Source organism: Sarcophilus harrisii, chromosome 4, assembly GCF_902635505.1.
Source record: "Sarcophilus harrisii chromosome 4, mSarHar1.11, whole genome shotgun sequence".
In the NCBI taxonomy this organism is placed as follows: domain Eukaryota; kingdom Metazoa; phylum Chordata; class Mammalia; order Dasyuromorphia; family Dasyuridae; genus Sarcophilus; species Sarcophilus harrisii.
Genome location: NC_045429.1, coordinates 424,061,332 through 424,074,285, shown reverse-complemented (window position 1 = coordinate 424,074,285; position 12,954 = coordinate 424,061,332). Strand labels below are relative to the sequence as shown.

The following is a 12,954-nucleotide window of genomic DNA, read 5'->3' as shown; positions in this document are numbered from 1 at the left end:
TACCCTTTAGTGTAGGGGCTCCCTAACAATTGGACTTTCTCTAATTTACAGCAGCCAAGTCCCTGGGCTTCATTCCCCTTATCCGTGTGTTTCAAAGTCATTGCCTGTTGAGGTGAAACTCTTTCCTTCTCTCTCCTGTACTTTTTTTTTTTTTTGCTTTTCTATCTTAACTCTGTACTTTGAAAATTTATATTACTCTCTGTTCTCCTGTTCCAGAATTCCCACTGTATTGTGAACAAACTCACTCAATCCTAGATTCTTTGATTTCACACTCCTTCCATTCTCTGAGCTTTTCCCAAAAGCTATCACATCCCTAGCTATCCTTTCAAGTAGTGGGCACTCCTTTTTTGCCTACAAACACAATGGGGTCAGGAGGAGAAGTGAGCACTCTTTACTCTCAGTTTCAGATCATCCCTTTACTCCCTTTACATCCCAATTATCTCTTTCTTTGTATTTAAGTCCCTCTTCTTCATCACCCAGCCTAATTCTTCATTATAGTCATCTACTTTTTTCCCGGTGATTTTGCTCCATCTTTAAAAAAAAAATTGGAATAACAAAATGAATCTTTTTCTTCCCCCCGCCTTTTTGGAAAAAAAAAAAAAGACAAACAAAATCCTTATAAAAATATGAAGTCAAACAAAACACATTTCTGCATTGGACTTTCACAAAATATATGTCCCATTTCGCCCCATCTCTTCTCAGTCAGAATAAATATTTTCTACATATAGTTCCTTTCCTTTGATTTTTTGGGGTATAGACCTAGTACTGGTATTGCTAGTTCAAAGGGTAGGTAGTTCAATAATTGGTTTCTACAATGATTGTATCAATTGTTACATTCTCTTTCCTTTATCAAGGAGTTTAGTACCTGAACCAAACATTTTAAGTTGCAGGATGCTGTTTTTTTCTTGTTTCTCTTCCCCAACTCCTCCTTCTCAGCTTTCTTTATGGAACATCCTTCTCCTCTTGGTCATTAGGATGGCCTGGGTCCCATTTTTCTCTCTCTAATCTAATCTAATTGGTGACTATACAATTGAGTTAGTGAATTTTTTTTTTGTCAAATCTCTATTATTCATTGTTAATAACTTGTGGAAAGTGATCAAGTAGGAACTCTTAAAATTGTACATCTCACATTTATCTTCCTGACTTGTTAATGATTTTGGCCTTTGCTTTATCAAGTTGATGGTCTGATAGTAGACAAATTGATTTAGAAATAAATGGCTCCCCTATCAAGTAACCAGTCGTTTCTTGTCTGTCTATCTCATTATTTGGATGCTTTTTGCTACGATGTTTGCCACGTTAAGTGCCTCTCAGAGCTCTTCTTGAAGAAAATATTCATGTGGGAAGTAGGGAATATCATCTCAAATAGGCTGCTCTCAGGACATAGTAGACTGAGGACGTCCCTATAGGTCTTTAAGCAAACCTATTAGGTATATTGTTGAGGAGTTTTTTGTTCAATTATGGGTTGGACTAGATGATCTAATATCTTCTCTGTGATCTCATTGTATTGGGGTGAGGTTTCTCTGTAGGGCACAAACCTTTAGACTTAATTTACTTTTGAGTATCGTTTCTCAACATATTTTTCACTATTCCCTATGTCCATTCTGACAATGATTGCAAAAAGTATTAAAGCATAGGTAACTTAAAGGACCTTATTAAATTTTAAACATAATTTAAATTCCTCTTTATTCGCTGCAACAGATGTTTGCAAGAAAGCTGTAATTATTTTCATAGTGATCCTTGTAACAAATGCTCATTAGTACTGTAATATAAGATAACCAAGCATCCCATTAAATGAAGTTTCTTGTTGCCTTCGAGTATAAAAATAAAACCCATTCCACCACCTCCTTTATTTTTCTTCTCTAAGGCAGACTAGTAAACTTCCATTTAGTTTTTGCCTTTGTCCTTTCATTTACAATATCAATATTATATGATTCAATTTCTCTAGCAGTTAGGAACATTCATTGGTCACTAGACAAGTACTAATGATTAATGTTTACATAGTCCATTAGATTGTCTAAAAACATTTTTAAAACTGCTTCTATTTTTCTGCTCCCACAATTAATAGATTTTTTGTCATTCATTCATTCTGACCAGAGCTACAGGACAATCCCAAATACGTTTTATGGACACCTGAGAATTTACAGGGCCTGGACTAGATTAAAATAGGAACAAAAGAAGTCAACAGGTTTCCATCTCTATTGGCAGGAGCACCTGAAACCACTTCTCTATCCAAGCAGCAGACAGATTTATAACTTGTACAAAGGTACACCAAACAGACCTAACCAGACAGGATAACCAGGGAGTTAGGGCTGCACGTGGTGACCAAAGTAATGGCCAAAGGAAAAAGTGAGCAGATGGATAAGGACATTTTACTTGCTATGGGGAGAATAGGTTGGCAGAGGTGAGTGAAGGTGGGTAGGAGAGAGACCAAGGATTCACTGTACCCTATGGTGCTAGTAGAGGGAGAAAAAAACAGAAACCAGGCACAACTTTGGCCTACACTTATGTACTATGGAAATAATCCTGGATAATTTATTTTTAAAATAACAATATAAATTTCACAATCTATTCAAAAGATCCCTGGTACCCATGTAGTCTGTCTTGGAATAGGCCCTTTGGGTGACGCCATAATGTGGGCACACACCCGGAAGGGTTCAGGAGCCCGAGTTTCTCCTCCAGGCTGGGTCCCGGTGGCAGGACACGGGACAAATTTCTCTTCCTTTCCAGACTTCGGTTTCCTTGTTAACACAATGATGCAGTGACAGGTGCTGGGTCTCTGAGGTCCTAATCTGGGAGGATGAGTCAAGATGACTCCTCTGCTCCTGGAACATTTCATTGGAGAAGACATTTCCTGGAACTGAAGCTCCATATAGCAACCCAGAGGCCTCAGTGCTGAGGCACAGAGTGATCGAAATGGGTGAGAAAGAAAGACAGTTCAGTTTTGTAAGAAACAATATATTTTATTTTTCTGACACCACAGCCCTGGCGAGTGGTTTTGTACCAAATTTAATGGAGGTTACACAGAACGTTTTACGCTTGGGAGGGGAATAGAGGAAAGGGAAGGAACCACAAATTAAAAAAAAATAATAAAACCCAAAAAACAAAACAAAACAAAACCCCACACACAAATAAAAATCCTGGATAGCTTTTAGCATCTGTTCCACTCCCATGTTAATAAAAATCACTTGGGGGATTCCTAATCAAAGAACAGAAAAAATCCTGGGGGGAGAAGGGAGATGGAAAGATGGGAAAGAGAGAGGCAGAGAAGAAAATAAAGAAGACTGTAAAATACCAGAGCATCCCAAAGATAGTCTTTCCCTCCTGACACCAAGAGAATTCTAGGCACGGAGGAAAAGGTAAGGCTCTGCTAGATTATTTCCCCCCCAAAATAACACCAAGTATTGCAGCTGCCAAAGAGAAAAGGAGTGCAGGAAGGCAGAAGACAATGAGAAGGGCATCCATTTACAGAGGGTGGGCAAGGAAGGAAGAAGACCATGACCATGACCGTGTGTAGGGAAGAGGCAGAAGGTGCTGATGAGCACCCGAGCTGAAAAGAAAAAGAAATGTCCTAAACTTTATTACTTTAAAAGAAAGCCCCTCCCCCCGCCCACCCCCTGCTGAACTTAGTTCCTTTTTTGTGCTTTTCATTAATACTCTGCTCTGAGGTCGTAGTTTGGTTTTTCTATACAATGGAGTTGAAAGAAAACAGTCCAAAAGTCTGCCGATGGGATCTCCACCCAAAGTAAACAGCCCGGCATTCATTCCCATTCTCCTCTCACCCCAAAGACTAAAGTCTCTGCTAAATTCCCTTTTACAATATAGTACAGTACACAAAAAAAATAAAACCCCAAATAAAACAAACAACAACAACAAAAAACAAGAGTCCTGGGAGAAGCCAGTCCGGAGGACGTAAACATACAGAGAACGGTGCAACTCATGACAAATGGCAATTCTCAAAGTACAGCTACCGAGTCTCAAAAGGAGGCGCCATCATGGGATACCCAAGTCCACAAAAATAATTTTTAAAAAATAAATCTTAAAAAAAACACACCTGTTGATTAAATGAATAATTTGTTTTCAGGTAAATTCATACATTCGAGTTTTTTTTTTTTTTGTTTTTGTTTTTTTCCCCCAAAGCAGCCCTCGGGTCTCTGTTCTCCTATTGCGTGACCAACCATACTTCCCGGAGCTCCCTCACAGAGCTCTCAGGACCTGGAATCTCATCTTGACAAGGATCAGCACATCCAGTCTTAGCAGCTTAAAACATCATGTTTCCTGGGTTTCCGGGTCCTTGGCTAAATCCACCCATGCCCACATCTGCAGCCATGCCCCGAGGCCTCATCTGGGGGGGGATCATGATGTTCTGTTGGGGTCCCATCATGCCCTGCATGGACATCATCATGCCCGGAGAGCCCACGGGCCCCGGGTGGGTGTAGAGCCCAGCGGGGGCCCGATCCTTGCCAGGGATCATGCCAACGGCAGCCGCCGGGTTGCTCATCAGGGTGGGCTGGCCGGGCATTGCAGATTGTGCTGGTGACATCATCCGATGGTGAGGGCCCATCATGCCTTGCTGCAGAAAGGCGGGCGGCCTCATGGGGTTGTGTCCCGGCATGGAGGGGGCGGTGCCAAGGGGGATGTCTGCGGAGCCCACGGGACCCGGACCGCCCATGCCAGGTAACGCGAGTCCCATCCTTGGGGCCTGGTCTCCCATCATCCCCTGCATGTGGGAGAAGCCAGGCCCCGGCCCCTGGGGCTGTTTCCGGCCGGGGACTTCCCCTCGAGGGAAATACTGCAGCGTCTGGCTGGGCTTCTCGGAGGGGATGATGCGGGAGAGGTCGAACTCCGGGATTCCCGTGGCCCCCGGCCGGATCACCTCCTGCAGGTCCGGATCTGTGAAGACCGAAGGCATGTTGTTTCCCAGGACGGTAAAAGAGTCAGGACCCCCGGGGCCTCCGGGCTTACAAAGTGCGGGATCGGTGGAACTTTGGGGCAGGTTGCTGGGACGGCCCAGGGGTCCTTCTCCAGGGAAGCCCATGCCTCCAGGAAAGTTGCCTTGACTCCCACTGGGGCCATTGTGGGGAAATGGCACCTGCTGTGGAGGAGACTGTACTGGAGGGAACCCCTGGGGGAACCCCATTCGTCCTTGAGGTACCATGGGAGGCTCCTGGGACCCGTGCCCCATCATCGGATTGTGTGACATCAGACCGGGCCCCACGGGCACCCCGTGAGGAGGTATACTGGGTCCCATAGCATTCGGAGAGGGCATCTGGTTGGAGTGAGAGAGTGGCTGGGTCATTCCCATCGGGCTAAGGGTTGGCATCGGAACCCCTGGATTTGGGCCTGAAATTCGAGGATTCTGGGGGTTAATGCCCATTCCTAGGAGAGAAAGAAAGGGGACAGATGAGTCTGTGGTCAGACTGAGCCTGGGGGAACAATCCAGCTGACTGTTCATCTCTGAGTGCTGAGCTACCTACACGCCGCTCTTAAAGCCCTCGTGTCCCCCTCTAGGGACCAGAGGAAGTCACCCAGTAAGAGCGAGCCCAAAGGAAAGGAAAGGCAGACGGCTGCCAGACCGCGCCAGGCCCTGGATCCAGACCAGGGAAGGCCACGGGCAGCTGTGATGTGGAGCCTTCCTTGGGCAGCTGTGATGTGGAGCCTTCCTTGGGCAGCCGAATGCAAGATGAATCAGAGATGGGGAGGCCAGTGAAGAGGCTGCTCCAGCAGTCCAGGCTGGTGGTGAGAATGGGAACAAAAGCACCAGAAAAGCGGACTCAGTAAGGGACTGTAAGAAGTGAAGAAGAAACCTTGTGACTCCAAGGTTGGATGCATGAGACACTGGACAAAAAACAAAGCAGTTGGAGGGAGGAGGGGCAGGTTCAAACTGAGGGTGGGCTAAAGCGCTGCCAGGATATCCAGGAGTTGTAAAGGCTGGCCACTGGGAGAGAAGTTAGGGGGAGATGCACACACCCCTCCCCCACACGAACGCACACATGTGTACACACACATGTATCTGTGTGTGTATAAAAATGTCATCTGTATAGAGGTGGTAGTTGCAGCAATGGGAGGAAAAAAACTTACCAACTGAGAAATTGTGGTCAAGGAATAGAGGGCTGAAAATCAGGCTAAATTGTATGTTATACATCATAAATTAGTACAGGAATTCAGAAAAAAATACATAAAAATCTGACTTTTTCCACTCTCAATGTACTTAAACCAAGGATTACAGAATTTTTTGGACTAGAGAGTTTTAAAGACAGAAGAGAAAGTAATATCCCTGGAATGGGTTAAATATGGAGGCAAAGGGCCATATCAAATGACCAAAAGAAACCAAAAGGGTAATGATTAAACACAATCTTATTATTTACAATGCACACATTTAGAATTTGTGTGTTATCACCCTGAGGCTGGGACTTTATAAGCAATCAATTTTTTTTGGTAGGAAAGTACTAATATTAGCAATTTGGGGGATTCAATCTCCTCTCCACAAATAGATAAATGCATACAAACACTTCCACTGAAGTTTTTCTATGAATTAATTTTGTTTTTTTCTACTGAGGGTGCCCTTGAGATAAAGTCAGTCACAGTGGTGAAGTTTGTTATGTCCATATAGCAGGTCTCACCTAACCTGTTTATGCTGATCTCTAAATAAATGTCACGACTAACGAATGGAATGGAGCTGGATGTTTAGCCGCAGTCTTGGTTTTCCTATTCTTAACAACAAAGTCTTACCCAACACAACCTCATACATTTCCTCTCCTAATAGTTTCATTCATTTTTAGAATGAAGGTGTAAGAGAACGGGAATGCAGATTGGTTTTTGGTTGTTTTTCAGATGATTTCAGTGATTTTTTAAAAATGCCTATCCAAATATGGTAACAAGAAGAAAACCTGACTATACAACACCTATAGTGGGATTTTCAGATCACAGGTAAGAGCTCTCATTTCCTCTGTTCAATAAAGGATATCCACTGCCTGAAATCAAAGGAAATATTACTTAACTTAATGTGGACCACTGGGTGTCTGAAGAAACTGTTTCACATGTTTCCTACTCAAGGCAAATCCCCCAGTAGACCAAGAAATTAATCTAAGTGCACCCTGGGACTGCTAAGAGCTACTCTTTTCACAGTCTGAATTAGCGAAGAAATGGCATCTTCCTTCAGTCAAGACATTTTAATTCTTATTTGATGCCAGTTAAGGGAGACCACTCTGAGGATATACTTCAATATCTTCCACTATGCTGTTTAGAGAAATGACTCATGCCTATTAATTTCTCACTTTCCCATAACCCAGTTACCAAGAAGATAGTACAAGAAACCTCTTCTTAAGTTGTGATCACATAGCTTTTCTCCCTGATTCCTTACCTGGCATGTTATTCATTGATGGCAAGTTGGGAGAGCGAGCTGGAGGGGAATCGTCATCCGAACTGGCCACAGTCTTGATGGCATCATGGTAAAGTGGGGTAGAACTGGGCATTGCAAACTTGGACATTCGAGACATCATGATGGAGAGAGGATTCTGGGAAAGGGTTGGTTCTGGAGGCATTGTGTAAGGGGTACTAGAGGGAAGACTTCCAGGAATATTCACAGAAGCAGACTGGCCAGCAGTAGGAGGTGGTGGACCACCTATGAGAAGAGAAAACAATATAGAAAGATCAAAAATTAAATCCTTCCTGGGGGGGAAAAAAGGATACTTGTTTCTAGGATACATAAAGTATGAAGATCAAGAATGAACTAGATTTCCAACTAAGAATCCTGGGCACATAAAGGAAAGGAAGAAGAAAAGGGGAATTGGGGGAGGGGGGGTGTGTGGAGCATGAATCAAATGGGAAGATAAATACACAAGGTATTAAATGCTAGACATGTTAGTCAAAGCTTAGTCTGAAGAGTAATGTATGGAAAACTACTCCCTTAAAATATTCAGAAACAAATGGGCATTTTTCCCTTTCTATCAGTTTAGAACAGGGGTCCTCAAACTACGGCCTGCGGACCAGATGCAGCAGCTGAGGACTTTTATCCCCCTCACCCAGGGATATGAAGTTTTTTGTTTTACTATAGTCTGGCCCTCCAACAGTCTGAGGGACAGTGAACTGGCCCCCTATTTAAAAAGTTTAGAATGTGCCTTGTTTTGCTGGAATAAAGAGAGTTTAGGCTGAAGCTTTATCCTAACCACTAATTTTTTCCCATGCCCCCTTCCCTAATTCCTGAAATCAAAAAGATTATAGAATGGCAAGGGCTGCATCTTTGTTGGATGCTACCCACTGCCAAGAGACAAGACTTCAGCTCGTTGGCAAGATGTGATATTGTTTTGACTCTGATCTCTCTCAGGTGGAGATACCATGGCTCCAATGAGTACATTATAATTATCCTTTTCCTCTAACCAGCTCTGGTCCCATTTACAAAACTAAGTAAATCTAATGTTACAAATGAAGCTAGCAGTCCACTAAGAAGTTAAAGGCAACCTGTATGAAGAGCTGTTCTTTGATCTGCATGGAGTCTAGGCTGGGCTCTTGTTTCCCTTCACTGTCAACTTTTTAGTGTAAAGGCAATACCTTCAAGTAAGTCACTAGAGTTTTAAAGATGCCCCGTTTATCCACAGCCAATTTATCATTTAGGCATAAAAGGGTATCATCTTAAACAGAACCCAGTTCACCTCCATGTGGTTTTCCTGATGCATATAAATTATTTTGTGAACTAAGACACATTGTCCCTCTCCTCTCCTGTCCCTGGTAGTACATATGCTCCAAAGAGAAGGACTCTGCAAGACCATCCTCTGCTTCACCTGTGGCAGTAGACAAACTAGTCTTTAAAAGGAAAGGGAGGAATACTGATTATATACACTCAGATATGCACGAGAATTCTGGAGCCTGCCCCCTAACACCCAAAGTGCCTTAGTTCCAGCACAAAGCTTCCTTTGGATTTGGCCTGGCTACTCAAGATGGTGTTGACAAAGCTCTGAGTCTTCTCTCCATTTACTTACAGTCGGGGAGCATACTGACCTGACTCTACATTTCCCATCATGGCTGGGGAAGCCATGGTGAGAGACGTTTTGTGGTTGGGAGGGATCCCAGGACTCTGTAGTGGAGGTTTTGGAGACGAGGTCCATCCAGGTGAAGGGGCAGGAAGTGATGGAGACTTGAGGTGAACAGGTGAAGCAGCAGCAGACCCCAAGACAGGAGGGGACTTAATGGAAGCAGCAGCAGCTGGACCTGCCAGCATGCCCGCCAGCTGGGATGGAGTCTGGGGTGACTTGAGGTTCCCCGAGGGTGAGCCCAGCATGGGGGACTGGACCTGGCGCATGGTGGGAGACTTCAGAGGATTAATGCCTGGAGAATGCACCTGGCTGGCGGCGACAGAAATATCCAAGGGCTTACGTCCCAGACTGCGCTGAACGGGGGGAGCGGTGTTGAGGCTGGCAGGGTTACTGGACGGGTTGAGAGGTAGTGGTGGCATGTGGCTGAGCCGGCTGTTAGTCCTTTGGTCGGGCCCAACTGGGTCTCTAAGATTGCGAAGCCCACTGTTGCCGCCCGGACCCTGAGACATGGGGAGGAAAGGCCTGGGGCCCATGCCGTACTCCTGCTGGGGGTGGTCGCCAAAGGGCAGGGGCACCATCTTTTGTTGGGAGGGGAGCATCTCGGAGGTGCCGGGCCGCAGCTTCATCATCTCCTCGGGACCCACCCCGGCCTCCCTCATCTTCTGAGGTAGCATCTGCGGGTTAGAGCCCATGTTGACGTTCAGATTGACCTCCCCCTTCATGCCACCGGGGACCATCCCAAACTCCAGTTCCCGGCTGGGGCCAAGCTGGGGCGGCATTCCTTTTGGGAAGTCGGCCCGGGAAGGGCTGAGGGGCCCCTCCACCGGTATACGAGGGAAAAGGGGATTATTCCCAGGCTCCATGTGTCGCTGAGATCCCGGGATCATCCTGTTCATTTCGATGCTGGGCCTGATGCCTTCAATGCTCATCCCAGGGGGCAGGCCCAACTGCTTCTCTGCTAGCTGCTGTGGGAACATCTCGTCAGACAAATTGGGAGGGTTCGGGAAGCGCTCCCCTCGGCCAGGGCCGCTGAAGACCCCCTGGCCTGGAGGGAAATTTCGGCCATCCGGAATTTTTGGCACGTCATCTGGCCAACTAACTCCAGAGAGGCCCGGTCTGGCAGCAGGGTTAGGGACATTTGGCCCTTCCATCTCAGAGTTAATCATTCCTGCAAATCCCGGAAGCCGCATCTGACTGCCTGGCATGTTGGGGGGAGGAGCCACGCCCCGTGGGGGCAGGGAATGGGGCATATTTATCCCATCGGCAAAAGGCTCCGGCCCGGCAGGCCCCCAGCCTTCACCAGAGGCCATCTGGTAGGGTGGGGGAGGGCCCCGGACCACTCCTCGGGGCCCGTGCTGATGGACCATCATGTCCTGCAGGGAGCACTGCTGCACAGCCACCTGCTCCTGCTTCCTCCTCTTCTCCTCATAAAACTCCTGTTGCAGTTTCAGCCACGCCATCTGTTCGGGGGTCATGTGGTCCAGGTGATCAGGGCCCATGGGCCCTGGCTGTGAGTTCATGGGGGGTGGGACCATCTCCTCAGGTGAAAAGGGCACCTCTCTGTGTCCCTGAGGGCCAAAGGGAGCGCCCACGTCGGTCCTGGGCCCAGGCCCTTTGCCGAGGCTTTGGGACTGGGCCATCATGGCCTGTATGGGCCCCTCTGGCTTTTTCTGCGGGCCATCGAGCACACCTGAGCCCTGCTGGGGGCCCCCACTCTGAGCCCCTGAGAACTCCTTCTCGTCGGGGAAGAGCATGCGCTGGATGTCTCGGAGTGTCTGCAGTGAGCGCTCCCGATGCTCCAGCTGCTCCTGGGACAGCCCATCGGGGTTCTCCCCCAGGGTGGGTGGCTCTCCACTGGAGACAGGGGGAGGGAGGGGACCTTTGGGATCCGTGGTAGAGCTACTACTCCCCTGGGACACAGGAGTGAGTGCTCGGTTGTTGGGGGTAGAGTTTGGCCCAGAACCTTCTGCAGGCAGTGGTGTGGAATTGGCCGGGCTCCCCACAGAAGGAATCAGTTTGTTTTCCACTCCAGGACTGTCCTGATCCAGAGGACAGGGAGGAGCGGTGGACTTGGGTGCTGGTGCCGGAATGGGTGGAGTCAGTTGTAGTTTGGTATTCTGGGAAGAATTCTGGTCCTGATTGGCTGAAGCCGGAGGCTGCTGTGGTAGTGATTTGGGATCATTCCGAAGGGTAGAGATCTGTGTGTTCTGAGGAGAAAGGAAGGTGGACAGATCATCAGTCAATTGAATAACAAGGCAATTACAAGAATAAGCTCTGCTGGGGGCTCCACAAAATTACATGGGTTGCAGCCACTCCCAGGAGCTGGCTAACACAGGCCACACAATTACTTAACTCACACAATCCAACGGGACTTTAAGACTTTCTTTAGCCTTCCCCATCAAAGGCAATGGCATTCCTTTCCCCGCACTTAGGAAGAGGCTTCAAAAGCTTCACCAGCATGCTCCTAGATTGGAGGATGTCTAAAGTTCTGCCGGAGCAAATACATTCGAGTATCTATTTCGAGGAATAGGCTTGATATCACATGTCCTTATTTCCCACGACTGTGTTTCCGACTCAAGGAAGGATTAGTTTCCTAAGATGTGGGAGGCTGATCCTAACACCTTCGTTTCTCTCAAAGTTACAACTAGGTGTTTAGACCTCCACCCGTCAATCAAAAGTCAATCAAAAATCTAACAGAAAGAGAACACAGGCTTTGCTGAGAGTGCAGCGCTCCAAGCAGAGGGCAGCAGGTGAGGCGGCTGGCTCAGCTTCAAGTTCTCCTCTGTTGCTGACGACCAAGTGTTCCTCCTTGAGTTTCCAGGGGGCCTTCTATCTCCTGGTTTCTGTTTTCAGTTTGTGATCACTGATTCCCTATCTGATAAGAATTTTCACATTAACTGTAGTAAGCTAATCTGTCAGCAGGAAGCTGCTCTGGAGAAATCTGCAGTCACCTCGCTCGTGGCCTCTCTTGATCTGTTCTTTCTAATGCGCAGTCGCAGATCAGCTCTTACACCCTGGCCTGCTGCCTCACTATCACTTATTAAATACCTATGCTGCTTTAAGTCCTGTACAAAGGTAAGGAACCCTGCAATCTACAGAAATGAATGGAATATCCTGTTTTTCTTTAAAGGGATGTGGTTTGGGGTGTGTTATTAGTCTAAGCACTAAGAAAGTTAAAAAGAGCTCATGGGTATGGAGATTTCAGAATGTTCACTAGCAGCCTCTGATCACTGCAGATGGATGTTCATTCTCCCAGCCACTACCTATCTGCTAGCTTTATTTCCAATCAATTTAGCTAAATATTCTTTTTGCTCATCTCCCGATCTCATTTTCTTGGATATTTGTTGTAAACATTTGTGCATCAATGATTAGATTTTTGTATGTGAATTGTTTCTTTAATTTAGACACACACACACACACACACACACACACACATGGATCAGGCATATATTTATACATCTTTGAATGTTTCACTTCGGTCTGTGTTCTAGAGGGTAGGATCAGGATACAAAAAAAGATTTCTAAGTAGGAACACCGGATGAATCTAATACAGTAAAATTGAATGGACATAAATATAAGGTTCCACGTTTAAGGGGAAAGTGTGGCTAGATTAAATTGTATTTGAAAAAGATCTGGGTAAGTTTACTGAGGCAGGAGTGTGATTGGTGTCACTTGAAATAGCAAATGCAATCTCAGACCATATTAAGAGAAGCACAGAGTCTAGAATTAGAAAGCTAAGAGTCCTATTGAAGTTTGTCTTAATCAGATCATATGTTTCACATTAATTTGTGATTAATTTCAGATGACAAATTATAGGAAAGAAATTAAGGAACTGGTCAGCATGTAGAGGATGGCAACAAGGCTGATGAAGGTCCTCAAAATTATGTTGTATGAGAGTTCGCTGACGGGACTGGAGAGTCTTTAA

General features: G+C 46.1%; 1 protein-coding gene across 3 annotated transcripts in view; it reads right to left on the bottom strand.

Annotated features, from left to right (window-relative positions):
* Nucleotides 1-2,939: 2,939 nt before the first annotated feature.
* Nucleotides 2,940-12,954, bottom strand: part of BCL9 (BCL9 transcription coactivator) — a 111,183-nt gene continuing 101,168 nt past the window's right edge. For all 3 annotated transcript variants that reach the window (XM_031967406.1, XM_031967408.1, XM_031967407.1), the window contains exons 8-10: nt 8,995-11,236; nt 7,361-7,621; nt 2,940-5,376 (exon numbers count right to left, since the gene is read on the bottom strand). In XM_031967406.1, the coding sequence (XP_031823266.1) occupies nt 4,259-5,376; nt 7,361-7,621; nt 8,995-11,236 (3,621 nt within the window). In that variant the 3' untranslated portion in view covers nt 2,940-4,258. The remainder of the gene's footprint in view (nt 5,377-7,360; nt 7,622-8,994; nt 11,237-12,954) is intronic.